Below are 14,699 nucleotides of genomic sequence, written 5' to 3' on the forward strand. Positions count from 1 at the left end.
GACATCCCTGCTCCTGTACACAAATCCTCTCGCTATGAAGGCCAACATACCATTTGCCTTTTTTACCACCTGTCGCACCTGCATGCTTACCTTCAGCGACTGGTGTACGAGAACACCCAGGTCTCGCTTCATATTCCCCCCTCTCAGTTTATAGCCATTCAGATAATAATCTGCCTTCCTGTTCTTGCTACCAAAGTGGATAACCTCACATTTATCCACATTATACTGCATCTGCCATGCATTAGCCCACTCACTCAACTTGTCCAAATCACCCTGAAGCCTCTCTGCATCCTCCTCACAACTCACCCTCCCACCCAGTTTTGTGTCATCTGCACATTTGGAGATATTACATTTAGTTCCTTCATCTAAATCATTAATGTATATTGTGAATTGCTGGTGAATAGCACCGATATATGGTCAAGTGATGTGGAAAACTGATGGTCTTCAAAATGAAGAAACTAAATGGATGGGCTACAGAAAGTCATGGAGTAATTTAAGGCACAGAAGAAGGCCACTTGGCCCACAGAGTCCATGCCAACTCTCCACAGAGCTATGCAGTCAGTCCCACTCCCCAGCTTGATCCCCATAGCCCTGCAAGTCTATTTCTCTCAGGTGGCCATTCAACTTTCTCTTGAAGTCATTGATCATCTCTGCTTCCACCACCCTTGTGGGCAGCGAGTTCCAGGTCATTACCACCCACTGTGTAAAAAAAGTGCTTCCTCATATTTCCCCTGAATCATTTGCCCAAAACTTTCAACCAGTATCCCCTAATCACCTATTAATTGGAACAGTTTTTCCTTGTCTAACTTATCTACGTCTGTCATAATCTTGTACACTTCTATTAAATCTCCCCTCAATCTCCTTTGTTCTGAGGAGGACAAACACAGCTTTTCCAACCTAACCTTGTAACTAAAATTATTTATGTTCGTGGAGCAAAATCAATTAGCATGGCCATATTGTCCTGAGTGTATTTTGAGTTTAACTTAACAGGTTGTATAAACATCATGTCATACTTGTACGAATGAATACTGTTTATATAGAACATGTGCTGAGAGATTATTAGGTGTTCGTAGCTGAATTTTTTAAAATGTTTTTTTCCTTGAACTGTGAACCCTGCTGACGTTTTATTGTTAAATTTGATTTTGAAGTGTGAGCATCACAAAATTTATTGCCCAACACGTTTGTAGTGGCACAGAATCAACCCAAGTGATTTACTATGCTAACGTCAGAGGGTATTAGGATTTACATAGAGACCAGAATGCATCAAGGACAAGACGCTTCCTTTCCTGAAGGAGAGAATATCCAGAAACAAATGCGTTTTTACAACAATCCAGCAACTTCTGTAGCCAATTTTCTCCAATGCAACATGACAAATTCTTGCTGATGTCAGTTTCATAATTTGCCCCAGTGGAACTTAATGTCGCGACCACTGGGTTACCGGTCTATATTCCTCATCACTACCCTATCACATCAAGTGCTGACAGTAAACTGAGGTCAAACATGGAAGGTAGGTCACAGGGTTGGGAGAGGAAAAATGGAGTTGAGATCCGGATCAATCATGATCTAATTGAATGGTGGAACAGGCTTGAGGGGCTGAATGGCCTCCCCTGTTCCTATGAGATTGTCTTGGGGGGACATTTACCTTAATAATTAGAGTGGGTACAGGTTCAGCAGATGACACAGCTCAGTGGCACAGTCTGTATCAGCTCCATCTTTTGTGAAAACTTCTTGAAACAATCTCACTTTGTTTAGTTTCCTTTTCTTTTGGTAGATGCGTGTTATGTGAAAGAATGCAAGGCAGGCTTGCCATCCAAGATCTGCACTTTTTCTTTAACAAAGGTGACCTTTTCTTCGAGTCACTGCAATGTTGTGGTGGTTTAGTATGCTTCCTACAATTAAACTTAAGAATTGACTGGCTGTCTTGTTTCTTAAGTTTAACCTAAGAGGCACTTCTGTTTAGCTGGCATGAAATGACAGCAATTTTTCCCTCCCCGCCACTACCCCAAGGTCAGCTCATTTGCAAGCTTATGCATTCGTGCACATTTCCAAACAAAAGACTCACATGTCCTGGGCACAAGACAAGATTACAGAAGATGTTGTGTTATTGAGATTGGACGGGTCAACTTTATTTGGTGTTGGCTGCCAGGGGATGATTGCAGTGAGCCCCTGGAGACCTCACATAGAGAGTTCACACTGGGTTTTTTCCCTTGGTCTCCAGTTTAATGAAAATCAGCAGTTATGTAAAGCAACAGTGTTCACCAGACTGATCCCTGGGATGGCGGGATTGTCCGATGAGGAGAGATTGAGGAGACTGGGCCTGTATTCTCCGGAGTTTAGAAGAATGAGAGGTGATCTAATTGAAGTATCCAAAATTCTTCCAGGGCTCAGAGTAGATGCAGGAAGGGTGTTTCCCCTGGCTGGGAGGGGTCTAGAACCAGGGGACACAGTCTCAGAATAAGAGGGGGACATTTCGGACTGAGATGAGGAGGAATTTCTTCACTCAGCAGGTGGTGAATCTTTGGAATTCTCTACCCCAGAGGGCTGTGGAGGATCAGTCATTGAGTATATTCAAGACAGAGATCATTAGATTTCTAGATATTAAGGATATCAAGGCATATGGGGATAGTGCGGGAAAATGGCGTTGAGGTAGAAGATCAGCCATGATCTAGTTGAATGGTGGAGCAGGCTCGAGGGGCCGAATGGCCTACTCCTGCTCCTACTTCCTGTATTCACATGTTCCATGAGCTTTTTGAAGGTAGATGGTGAGTAGTTGGATAGTGCAGTGTGTCGATGTGAGGTATGGAGTAGGAGAGGTCATGGATTCTATTTCTGGCCTGGCATAAAGCCCCCTGATCTCAGTTGTGTTGTATTGGAGTACTTGAAATTCTGGATTAGCCACAGGAAGAAGAAAATTTGGCTTCCCATTTTTGATCATTATTTAGTCCCCCCCCACCACCCCACCCACCCCCCGCCCCCTCCACACCACCCAGCTGGAAAATGTGTTTGTGTATGTGCATTGGCATGTGTGCATTTTAGAGTATGTACATTGGTGGTGTATGCATGCACTGGTGTGTGTGTGTATATCCATGAATATATTGGCATCTGTCCATGTTGGTGTGTGTAGGTTAGTGTGTACATTGGAGTGTATGCATGCATTAGCCTCTGTGTGCATGTTTGGAGCAATACGTTGTGGAATCAACCAGGGAGCAAGCTATTCTCGATTTGGTATTTTGTAATGAGCTGGGATTAATTAATGATCTCATAGTTAAGGATCCTCTAGGGAAGAATGATCATACCATGCCAGCATTTCAAATTCAGTTTGAGGGCGAGAAGCAGGAGTCCCAAACTAGTGTTCTGGAGTTAAACAAAGGTAATTACATAGGCATGAGGACAGATTTGGCCCTAGGTGGACTAGGGAGGAAGACTAAAAGGTAGGATAGTTGATGAGCAGTGGCAGATGTTTAAGGAGATATTCAATTCCTCCCAACTAAAATATATTCCAGAGAGGAAGAAAGATTCTAAGTAGGGGAAAAAACATCCATGGCTAAGCAAGGAAGTTAAGGATAACATAAAGACAAAAACTAAGGCATACCATATTGCAAAGGCCAGTGGCAGGCTGGAAGATTGGGAAACTTTTAAAGATCAACAAAGGGTTACTAAAAAAATAATAAAAAGAGCAAAGATAAATTATGAAAGAAAACTAGTGCGAAATAAAAAAAATGGATAGCAAAAGCTTCTATAAGTATATAAAAGGTAAGAGGGTAGCTAAAGTGAATGTTGGTCCCTTGGAGGATGAGACTGGGGAGGTAATAGACGGGAAAAACAGAAATGGCGGAGACACTAAATCAGTATTTTGCCTCAGTTTTCACGGTGGAGGACATTAGTACCATCCCAATAGTAACAGGTAATGCAGAGGTTATAGAAAGAGAGGAACTTAGAACAATCATCATCACAAGGGAAAGAATACTGAGCAATCTATTTGGATTGAAGGCAGACAAGTCCCCAGGGCCTAATGGCCTACATCCTAGGGACTTAAAGGAAGTGGCAGTGGAGATAGTGGATCCATTGGTTATAATATTCCAAAATTCCCTGGTGCGGGAAAGGTTCCAGTGCTTTGGAAAAAAGTTAATATCCCTTATTTAAAAAGGGAGGGAGGCAGAAAGTAGGAAACTATAGACCAGTTAGTTTAACATCTGTCATTGGGAAATTGTTAGAATCCATTATTAAGGAAGTAATAACAGGACATTTAGAAAGTCAAAACACAATCCATCAGAGTCAGCATGGTTTTATGAAGGGTAAATAGTGTTTGACTAATTTGCTAAAGTTCTTCGAAGATGTAACAAGCAAAGTGGATAATGGGGATCCTGTAGATGTAGTATATCTGGACTTCCAGAAGGCATTTGATAAGGTGCCGCACAAAAGGTTAATACACAAGGTAAGTTCACATGGGGTTAGGGGCAATTTATTAGCTTGGATAGAGGATTGGCTAACCAACAGATAACAGAAAGTCGGGATAAATGGGTCTTTTTCTTGTTGGCACTATGTAACTAGTGGGGTGACACAGGGTTCGGTCCTTGGGCCCCAACTATTTACAATCTATATAAATGACTTGGATGCAGGGATAGAAGGTACTATAGTCAAATTTGCAGATGACACTAAAATAGGTGGGATAGTAAGTTGCAATAAAGAAATAAGAAATTTAAAAATGGATATGGTGAATGGGCCAAAATTTGGCAAATGGAGTTTAACGTGGATAAGTGTGAGGTTATCCATTTTGGTCAGAAGAATAGAAAGGCAAATTATTACGTAAATGGAGAGAAACTTCAGAGTGCTTCGGTGCAGAGGGATCTGGGTGTCCTCGTGCATGAATATCAGAAAACTAGCATGCAGGTACAGCAGGTAATAAGGAAGGCAAATGGAATTTTGGCATTTATTGCTAAAGGAATAGAATATAAAGGTAGGGAAGTATTGCTGCAACTGTACAAGGCATTAGTGAGACCACACCTGGAGTATTTCATATAGTTTTAGTCCCCTTACTTGAGGAGAGATGTAGTTGCATTGGAGGCAGTTCAGAGGAGGTTCACTAGATTGATTCCAGGGATGAGGGGTTTGTCTTATATTTATATTATATTTAGAGATGCAACACTGAAACAGACCCTTCAGCCCACCGAGTCTGTGCCGACCATCAACCACCCATTTCTACTAATCCTACACTAATCCCATATTCCTACCACATCCCCACCTTCCCCTATCTATACTAGGGGCAATTTATAATGGCCAATTTATCTTTCAACCTGCAGGTCTTTGGCTGTGGGATGAAGCCAGAGCACCCAGCTGAAACCCACGCGGTTCACAGGGAGAACTTGCAAACTCCGCACAGGCAGTACCCACAATTGAACGCGGGTCGCTGGAGCTGTGAGGCTGCGGTGCTAACTACTGCACCACTGTGCCACCCTATGAAGAGAGATTGAGCAGTTTAGGCCTTTACTCTCTGGAGTTTAGAAGAATGAGAGGAGATCTAATTGAGGTATATAAGATGATTAAGGGGATTGACAAAGTAGACGTAGAGAGGATGTTTCTCTTGTGGGGCAATCTAGAATGAGAGGTCATAGTTTTAGGATAAGGGGTAGCAGATTTAAAACAGAGATGAGGAGAAATTACTTCTCTCAAAGGGTCGTGAGTCTGTGGAATTCACTACCTCAGAGTGCGGTGGATGCTGGGACATTGAGAAAATTTAAGGAGGAGATAGACAGATTTTTAATTAGTAATGGGTTGAAGGGTTATGGAGAATGGGCAGGAAAGTGGAGTTGAGGCCGAGATGAGATCAGCCATGATCGTATTGAATGGCGGAGCAGGCTTGAGGGGCTGAATTGCCTACTCCTGCTCCTAGTTATTATGTTCTTATGTTGGCGTGTGTGCATATGCATTTATATATTGACATGTGTGTACATTGCCATGTGTATATATTAGTGTGTGTGTACACTGGGGTCCGTGTCCATTGGCTTGTGTGTGTGTATAAAAAAAGGGATAAAGACAGAATTGCCCTTCACAGTTTAATATTCATCATTCAAGCTTTCTGCCGAAGAATCATCACACAGGAGCATTATCAGAGGCTGGGATTTAACACGGAAGTGGTGGACCCGCTCCCCAGCTGGAAAGTCAGGATTAAGCCAGGGCGGCCTGGGGGCCCCTCCGTGGAGCCCTCCGCTCCCAAGCCCAGTCAGGCTGCCAGGGTATACTGGCAGGCCTCACCACGTGATGTAGGCTCTACCCACGACCCTCCCCTCCACCACCCCGCCGGTGGTAAAATACCAGTCTAACTAACTTGATTGAATTTTTTGAGGAGGTGACTAGATGTGTAGATGAAGGTAAAGCAGTTGATGTAGTCTACATGGACTTCAGTAAGGCTTTTGATAAGGTCCCGCATGGGAGATTGGTTAAGAAGGTAAGAGCCCACAGGATCCAGGGCAATTTGGCAAATTGGATCCAAAATTGGCTTAGTGGCAGGAGGCAGAGGGTAATGGTCGAGCGTTGTTTTTGCGAGTGGAAGCCTGTGACCAGTGGTGTACCGCAGGCATCAGTGCTGGGACCCTTGCTGTTTGCAGTGTACATTCATGATTTAGACGTAAATATAGGAAGTATGATCAGTAAGTTCACAGATGACACGAAAATTGGTGGTGTCGTAAATAGTGAGGTGGAAAGCCTTAGATTACAGAACAATACAGATGGGCTGGTAAGATGGGCGGAGAAGTGGCAAATGGAATTTAATCCTGAGAAGTGTGAGGTGATGCATTTTGGGAGGACTAACAAGGCAAGGGAATATACAAAGGATGTTAGGACCCTAGGAAGTACAGAAGGTCAGAGGGTCCTTGGTGTACTTGTCCATAGATCACTAAAGGCAGCAGCACAGGTAGATAAGGTGGTTAGGAAGGCATATGGGATACTTGCCTTTATTAGCCGAGGCATAGAATATAAGAGCAGGGAGGTTATGATGGAGCTGTATAAAATGCTAGTTAGGCCACAGCTGGACTGCTGTGTACAGTTCTGGTCACCACACTATCGGAAAGATGTGATTGCACTGGAGAGGATGCAGAGGAGATTCACCAGGATGTTGCCTGGGCTGGAGCATTTCAGCTATGAAGAGAGGCTGAAAAGGCTGAAATGCCGTAGCATACAAGGCTACGGGCCAAGTGCTGCAAATTGAGATTAGAATAGTTAGGTGCTTGACGGCCGGCATGGACATGATGGGCCGAAGGGCCTGTTTCTGTGCTCTATGACTCTATGACCAGCAACGAAGGAAGAAACCCTTAAGTGGCCACTAATTAGCCACAAGGGCCTCAATTGGCCAAGGGAAGGCAGGCCACTTGACGCCTACCCCACCATTCATAAAATACCAGCAGAGGCGGGCAGGCAACAGGCACCTCACCCTCTCCCCACCACCTGCCAGCCTGCTCCTAGAGGCATGTGGGGCAAAGAATTCCGCCAAGGAGTTTCTAACACCCAGTAGCCATTCCCTTCATGAATTGATCTCTTCAGGGGACGAGGGAAGAAATTTCTAAATAAAAGGGGATGATGGAATACAAATTTGGGTGCAATACAATAAATACAGTTTACATTTGCACAATACTTCTCCCAAACAGAAAGATATCTCAATGTAATTTGTAGAGGAACAAAGGACTGGATTTTACCAGCCCCCTAACATTGGGGGTCATGGCAGGGGGGCCCGGAAAATACCTCCGGGAGAGACCCACCATGGGCCTCGACACCGGGAAGGCCCTGCCCCACATTACCGGAGGCAGCGATGGCTTCTGGCAGACCCCCCAACCGACCCCCCACCACCCCGCCCGGCCCCCGCCGCTCGGCAATGGAAGCCTCATTAAAATATTTAAATTTATTTAAATAAAGGAATAAATACTTACCTTGTCACGATGGCCGTCCTGCTGCGATATTCCGGCCGGTTGCCGGAACTCCCGCGCCTTTGGATCTCCATTCGGAGATACGAGGCGGAACACTGGTTGGGGGAGCGGGGCAGCAGCTAATTTTTCAGGGTGGTCGGTGGGGAACAGGGAAAACTAAAGCAATTGATGGAGGAGATTGTGGGAAGGGGTTGAAGGTTAAAGGTTTAAATTTTGCGTGGGGGGTTGCTCGGGATCACGAGATTAGTTTTTTTGGGGGAGGGGGCAATTAATAAATTGTGGTGGGATGTCATGGAATAATCTGGGGAAGCCAATGAAGTTTGATAATAATGAACCATAATCACCACACCAGGAGCCAAGCTGATTTGGTATGGAAGAACCAAAGTCAAATTCATTCTCTTCAGTTCCAACCATCCCCGAAGTGGCAAGAAGCTGTGCAGACAGGCTTTAGTTTCATGTGTCTGCACTTTTATGCAAGACAGCACATAATTAAAACATCAACATCACTGCAAAGGTGCGAACAGACCCTGCACTTTACTGCTGGGAGGGTGGGAACAGGCTATCTGGTACAGTCCACAGAGGAGTGGCACCACAGCCACCTTTGATCCCATCCTCATTTGGTGTGCACACACACACTCTCACACAGCTGTCACACATACAATCACACACACTTTCTCACACCCATTCTCACACACTCAGACATACACACACACACACTCACACACACACACTCGCACGCACTCTCTCACACACACACGCACTCTCTCACACGCACTCTCTCACACGCACACTCACACACACTTTTCACCAAGGGTTCACTGGACAATTAGGAAGGTGAACTGTGGTTGATTTACCTGCTCCCTAGCCGAGGACAACTGAGGGCAGTGATTATGACCCGCACTGTGCCCAGCTGAAATCCACAAACTCAATGTGATCTGAAATCTGGGAACTCCTAGGTGTGTGCAGCTCGGTCCCACAACACACAGTCCACTGATAACTAACAGTGTCATTAATATTATCATCACTGAAACATTTATAATAGCACTGATAGTAATATTTATATTGATGTGTCAACACACAGGTTATTGTAGGAACATAGGAACTGGAGGAGGCCTTTCAGCCCCTCAAGTCTGTTCCGTCATTCAACTAGATCATGGCTCATTTGTATCTTAACTCCATTTACTTACCTTGGTTCTATAACCCTTAATACCCGTGTCCAACAAAAATCTATCAATCTCAGATTTCCACTACCTTCTCTAATGCTTTTCTTATTCTTTTATAGGAAAAGGGCAGTTTAATCATTTATAAAATGAAAATCAAATGCTGATCATTGAAAGAAAAATCATTACTCTTCTTATGAAAATGTAAACTTTGATGTTTATATAACACAAGGAGAGGACTAATGCCCTTTGAAGAAAGTAACTACATATGAAAAAGTGTTTTTTTTAAACTTTTATTCAGGACATGGACATACTGACAAGGTGGACTTTATTGCCCATCCGAATAACCCACAGGTGGTAACTAAATTGCTTCAGAGGGCAATTAAGAATCAGTGTAGAATTGGAGTCACATACAGGCTGAGACCACATTGGGACAGTATGTTTCCATTAAAACAATGACTACAGCTCAAAAAGTACTTCATTAGCTGTAAAGCACTTTGAGACGTGCAGTGGTCGTGAAAGTCACTGTATAAATGTGAGTCTTTCTTACGAAAGAACAGCAGTGACCCAGTTAGGTTTTTACAGCAATCATAGTCATTTTTAGTGGTACTAGCTTTTAATTTTAAGACTGAATTCTCAAACTACCATAGATAAGATTTGAATTCCTATTCCACAGATTACAAGTCTAGTAATATACCCACTACACTACCATAGCGCACAGTTATAAAGTACCTTCAAGGGTGGTATCCTCTCCTTCTAGAGGAAGGCTGCTGCCATCAGCATATTCTGTGATCACATTGACTAGGTAGGTCGTTTCAGGTAGAAGGTCAGTCAGGACTCTGGTTGTTTGATCTGCGGGCACTCGGATGGAGGTGAAGTCACCGCCCACTGCCACCTTATAGCTCAATAAGTACGATAGCACGTCTGGGCCAGCTCCTGCCCAGCTCACTCGGAAACTACTAGAGGTTACATCAGAGGTCCTCAGATCCTTGGCCGATGTGAAGGCTATGGTCAGAGAAAGAGACACCAATTATTATCAATTCTGTCGGAATAATCAATCTGTACCTTCAACTTTTCAGTGAATGTGCTTATCAGGGTGAAGACTTTCGGAGACGACGACAGGGATAATTTTTGACTCCATAGATTTGCACTGTCATATTTATTTAAACTCCAACACATTGTATTAACACACCAGTTCTTGGTCTTTCACTGGATCAAGGCAGTTTAATCAATACTCCATCATTTATCAATAAGGTAAAAGAAAAATTAAATGCTGATCATTGAGAGAAAAATCATCACTGTTCTCATAAAAAAGTAATGAGACAATTCACTCCTTCCAATATTGGGTACCAACTGCCAGAAAAACAAGTAAGCCAAACAGAATTGTCACTTGTTAGACATTCCTGCCTTGAAATAGGATGTGCGATATTAGCAATTTACTTGTTAACACATTAGTGTGAAATTTCTTTTCTAATTTAACTGAATCCTTCAACATACCTGAGATCACCACTGACCAAAACATAACTGCACCAACCATTTAAATTCCGTAGCTACAAGAGCAGGTCAGAGGCTGGGAATTCTGTGGTGAATAACTCACCTCTTGCCTCCCAAAGTCTGTCCACCATCTACAAGGCACAAGCCAGGAGTGTGATGGAATATTTACCATTTGCAGCTCCCTCCACCACCAATGCACAGTGGCCGCAGCATGTACCATCTATAAGATGCACTGCAGCAACTCACCAAGGCTCCTTCGACAGCACCTTCCAAACCCGTGACCTCTACCACCTAGAAGGGCAAAGGCAGCAGGTGCATGGGAACACCACCGCCTGCAAGTTCCCCTCCAAGTCACACACCATCCTGACTTGGAACTATATTGCCGTTCCTTCACTGTCACTGGATCAAAAACTTAGAACTCCCTCCCAAACAGCACGGTGGGTATACCTACCCCACATGGACTGCAGTGGGTCAAGATGAAGGGTCACCACCCCCTTCCCAAGGGCAATTAGGGATGGACAATGAATACTGGTCTGGCCAGAGATGCCCACATCCCAAGAAATAATTTTAAAATAAACGAATTCATTCATATTCAATACAGGACCATCACCATGTCAGAAGTGAAACTGAAGTTTCTGGATGTAAAATCTTAGCCCAGATGCTCCTCGTTCAGATGCTGATAGACCAGCTGTGAATGGGTTAATGACTTTCTTAAATGGTGGGCAGAAAATTTCATACAAGCAGATTGAGGCTTTTGTTAACCAATATTGCATGGTGCTATTTCACAGTTTCAGGTACAACTGGGATGTGTCTACTACAGACGTTCAAAAAGTCGAAGACAGTTTTTTCATAGAACCTTTAAAAGAAAGAGTGCTTGAGGTAGAAATTCATCTTGGTTGGCAGTGCTGGTTATCAGCCCCACCCATTATTCGGTTCCATTCATCCAATTCTGGGCAGGAAAGGGGTCAATGTGATGCCACCTATTTTGCGCCAGTGCCAGAGATGAATTTCTATCCCCTTTTTTATGTTTTTTGAGCATGTGAACATTATCCTCCAATAAAGGATAATGTGAATGCTTCCAGTCACGATTCCACCAGCTCACTCACCTCGCGCTCTGATGGCTTTCACCTCCTCCTCGATCCTGAGGCACAGGGTTTGTGTGAGCTTCGTTGACACTCGCTGGAAAGAGTCAAAGTCATCCACTTGATACACGTGAGTGTTTTCGGGAAGTGAGGCGATGGCCACCAGCTCACTGAACACTGCGTCTTTGACTCCCACCGCAAAAATCTCCACGCCCGCTTCTCGCAGCCTCAGGGCGGGGCCTTTGAAGGCATCAGAGGACTTGCCGTCTGTGATCAGCACCATTACCCGTGGCACTTTGATCCTGGCCCCCTTCTCCGGGACAAAGACCTTCTCCCTCACATAGGTCATGGCCCTGCCGGTGTTGGTGGAGCCTCCCCTGTAGGGGAAAGTGCGTACGGCCCGCACCACATCCTCCAGAGTCGAGTGTTTCATGAGGGTGAACTCTGTATGGGGTTCCCGGCTGTACTGGACCAGCCCAATCTGGATGCGGTTGGGCCCAACCTGAAATGTCTTGACCAAGGTTTCCAGGAAGTCTTTGACCTTGGCAAAGTTGCTCAGGCCAATGCTATAGGAGCCATCTACCAACAGGACAACGTCAGCTTGTGCGTTAGAATCCAGGGTACATTCTGCAGGAGTCAAAAGAGATAAAATCCGCTGTCACTTTCTCATGATCAGAAACATTGTTAACAGCTCTCTTAGATGTCTCGGGGTAAGTGATTTCTTCATAAGTACCATGGAACATAGAGTTTACAGCGTAGAAACAGGCCATTCAGCCCAGTGATTATGTCCCACACGAGCTCCCTCCCACCCTACTTCATTTAACTCTATCAACATATCCTTCTATTCCTTTCTCCCTCATGTACTTATCTCTTAAATGCATCTCTGCTATTGACCTCAATCACTCCATGTGGTAGTGATTTCCACATTCTCACCATATTCTGGGTAAAGAAGTTTCTCTTGAATTCCTATTGGATTTATTAGTGACTATGTTATATATACGGACCCTAGTTTTGGTCGCCCCCACAAGTGGAAACATCTTGTCTATTTTAACCTTCCACAGTCTTCAAGACTTCTTTTAGAGGATTAAATGATGCATTATTCTGGTGAAAGGACATGGCTGTGTGTAAACCTCTGATCCCCTTTAAGACACAGGGTCTAATTGCTGAGACCTCCTGGGGTCAATTCAAAGTTGCATAAAGCATCACAGCTATATGGCACAGGCGAGATGTGGGTGTTTTCTTGTCTGTTATTTGCATATGTGCTAAAATGAGGCTTAAACCCACAATCTTCTGATTTAGAGATAAACGTGCGACCAGGAATTGCAAATGGAACTGACCACTCTGCAATCATCAGCTAAAATCCCCATTTCTGACCTTATGATGGAGGGAAGATCATTGATGAAGCAGCTGAAGCTGGTTGGGCCGAGGACACTACTCGAAGGAACTCCTGTAGTGATGTCCTGGGGCTGAAATCATTGGCCTCCAACAACCACAACTATCTTCCTTTTTGCTAGGTATGACTCCAACCAGTGGAGAGTTTTCCCTGATTCCCATTGACTTATATTTTTGTTCCTCTTCCTGTTCCTACGTTCGGTCTTTTTTATGAATCTCCTTAGATGTACTACTCCTTTTATCCTCCTCAAATACTCAACCAGCTGAGCTACATGGCTCTCAAATCGTCTCTGCAAAGATTGTCTTTCTTTCTGTTCCTTTGTTCTGTGTTAGTGAATGGGCACAATATGAAAGTAACACAACTTGCTCCTTCTCTGCATGCATGATGCGTACTTATTGGATCTTGTAGGGTAACTTAATGTCAACTTAATGTCAACTTACCAACTGACACCTCAACAGGCTGAGTCGTTTCCATTGTGGTTACAGGCTCACTGGATGCCAGACCTCTCATGGCATATAGATTAATATGGTATTCAGTTTCAGGAGTGAGGTCTTTGGCCACTGCAGTTCTGGTCCTGGAGTCAACATTGATGCTTTGCTCCTTAATGCCTGCCACCATAGGAATGAGGTGGAGTCTGTAGCCAGTGATCTGACCAGGCGATGAATCCCAAGTGATCTTCATGAATTGCGACGCAATCTCCAAGACTTGCAGATTAGAAGGTGGTTCGACCACTGTTGGTTCAAGAAAAGTAAGGAATTAAAGACATCCCTTGAAATCCTCTATATATGCAATATAGACGTAAAAAGATTTATGGGGTTAATTTTTTGATTGACTTTGTTCATCAGGGTAGAAATTACAGCACAGAAACAAACCATTTGGCCCAATTGCTCCATGCCAGCATTTATGCTCCACATGACTACTGCCTCAACTGCTCCCTGTGGTAGCGAGTTCCACTTTCTCAACACTCTCTGAGTAAGGAGGGTTTTCTGGAATTCCTTATTGGATTTATCAGTGACTGTCTGATATTTATGACCCCTTGTTTGGACTCCCCCATAAATGGAAATAGATTCTTTATCAAACCCTTTCATAATTTTAAAGTCCTCTATCAGGTCACCCTCAGGCTGTTCAGTCTCTTCTCAGCGACACCACCAGCACGATGACTTTGCCAAGGGATCATGGTTGGGCCTCATTACAATTTTGGCAACAAGCTGCTCCAGCACATTTGGAGTGCTGACAGGCAGCGGGGAGGTATACAATCTGGTGGTTCCACTACACAGCCAAGCTGAATGCGGAGGGCCAGGCAATCATGGAGGTGGGAGAGAATATTTTAGGGCCAGGGTGGAGCATTTTCCAAGAGGCCTCCATCTTTCGTTTCAAAGTCCACTAGCTTGGCCAGCTTACATCGAGCTCCATTGGGCAGGGTAACATGTCACAGCATCAAGGTGACATTGGGTTCCCACTTGCATCGCAAGACCCCGATCTACATAAACTAACAAGGCTCCCCCTACAGGCAGAAGGGGTGGTTGCTGATTTCTTGGCCAGTCCAAATTCGCAATGAACAGAATGTTGGCGGGAACGGGGCAAGAAGTATGGTACCGTGATTTTGTTGTCAAACATTCCTGGATCAGATAGAGCACAGGTTAAATGTTTTCTT

The 14,699-nt window shown here is 44.2% G+C and overlaps 1 protein-coding gene across 3 annotated transcripts in view; it reads right to left on the reverse strand.

Moving 5' to 3' along the window:
* The window catches only part of LOC137376636 (collagen alpha-1(XII) chain-like), a 268,726-nt gene that overhangs the window by 215,034 nt on the left and 38,993 nt on the right, over nt 1-14,699 (reverse strand). For 2 of the 3 annotated variants that reach the window (XM_068045570.1, XM_068045571.1), the window contains exons 9-11: nt 13,486-13,776; nt 11,677-12,279; nt 9,809-10,081 (exon numbers count right to left, since the gene is read on the reverse strand). The exons of the other annotated variant lie outside the window; for it this stretch is intronic. In XM_068045570.1, coding sequence (XP_067901671.1) covers nt 9,809-10,081; nt 11,677-12,279; nt 13,486-13,776 — 1,167 coding nt within the window. The remainder of the gene's footprint in view (nt 1-9,808; nt 10,082-11,676; nt 12,280-13,485; nt 13,777-14,699) is intronic. 3 annotated transcript variants of the gene reach the window in all.

The sequence above is a fragment of the Heterodontus francisci genome, chromosome 13 (assembly GCF_036365525.1).
Source record: "Heterodontus francisci isolate sHetFra1 chromosome 13, sHetFra1.hap1, whole genome shotgun sequence".
NCBI lineage: Eukaryota > Metazoa > Chordata > Chondrichthyes > Heterodontiformes > Heterodontidae > Heterodontus > Heterodontus francisci.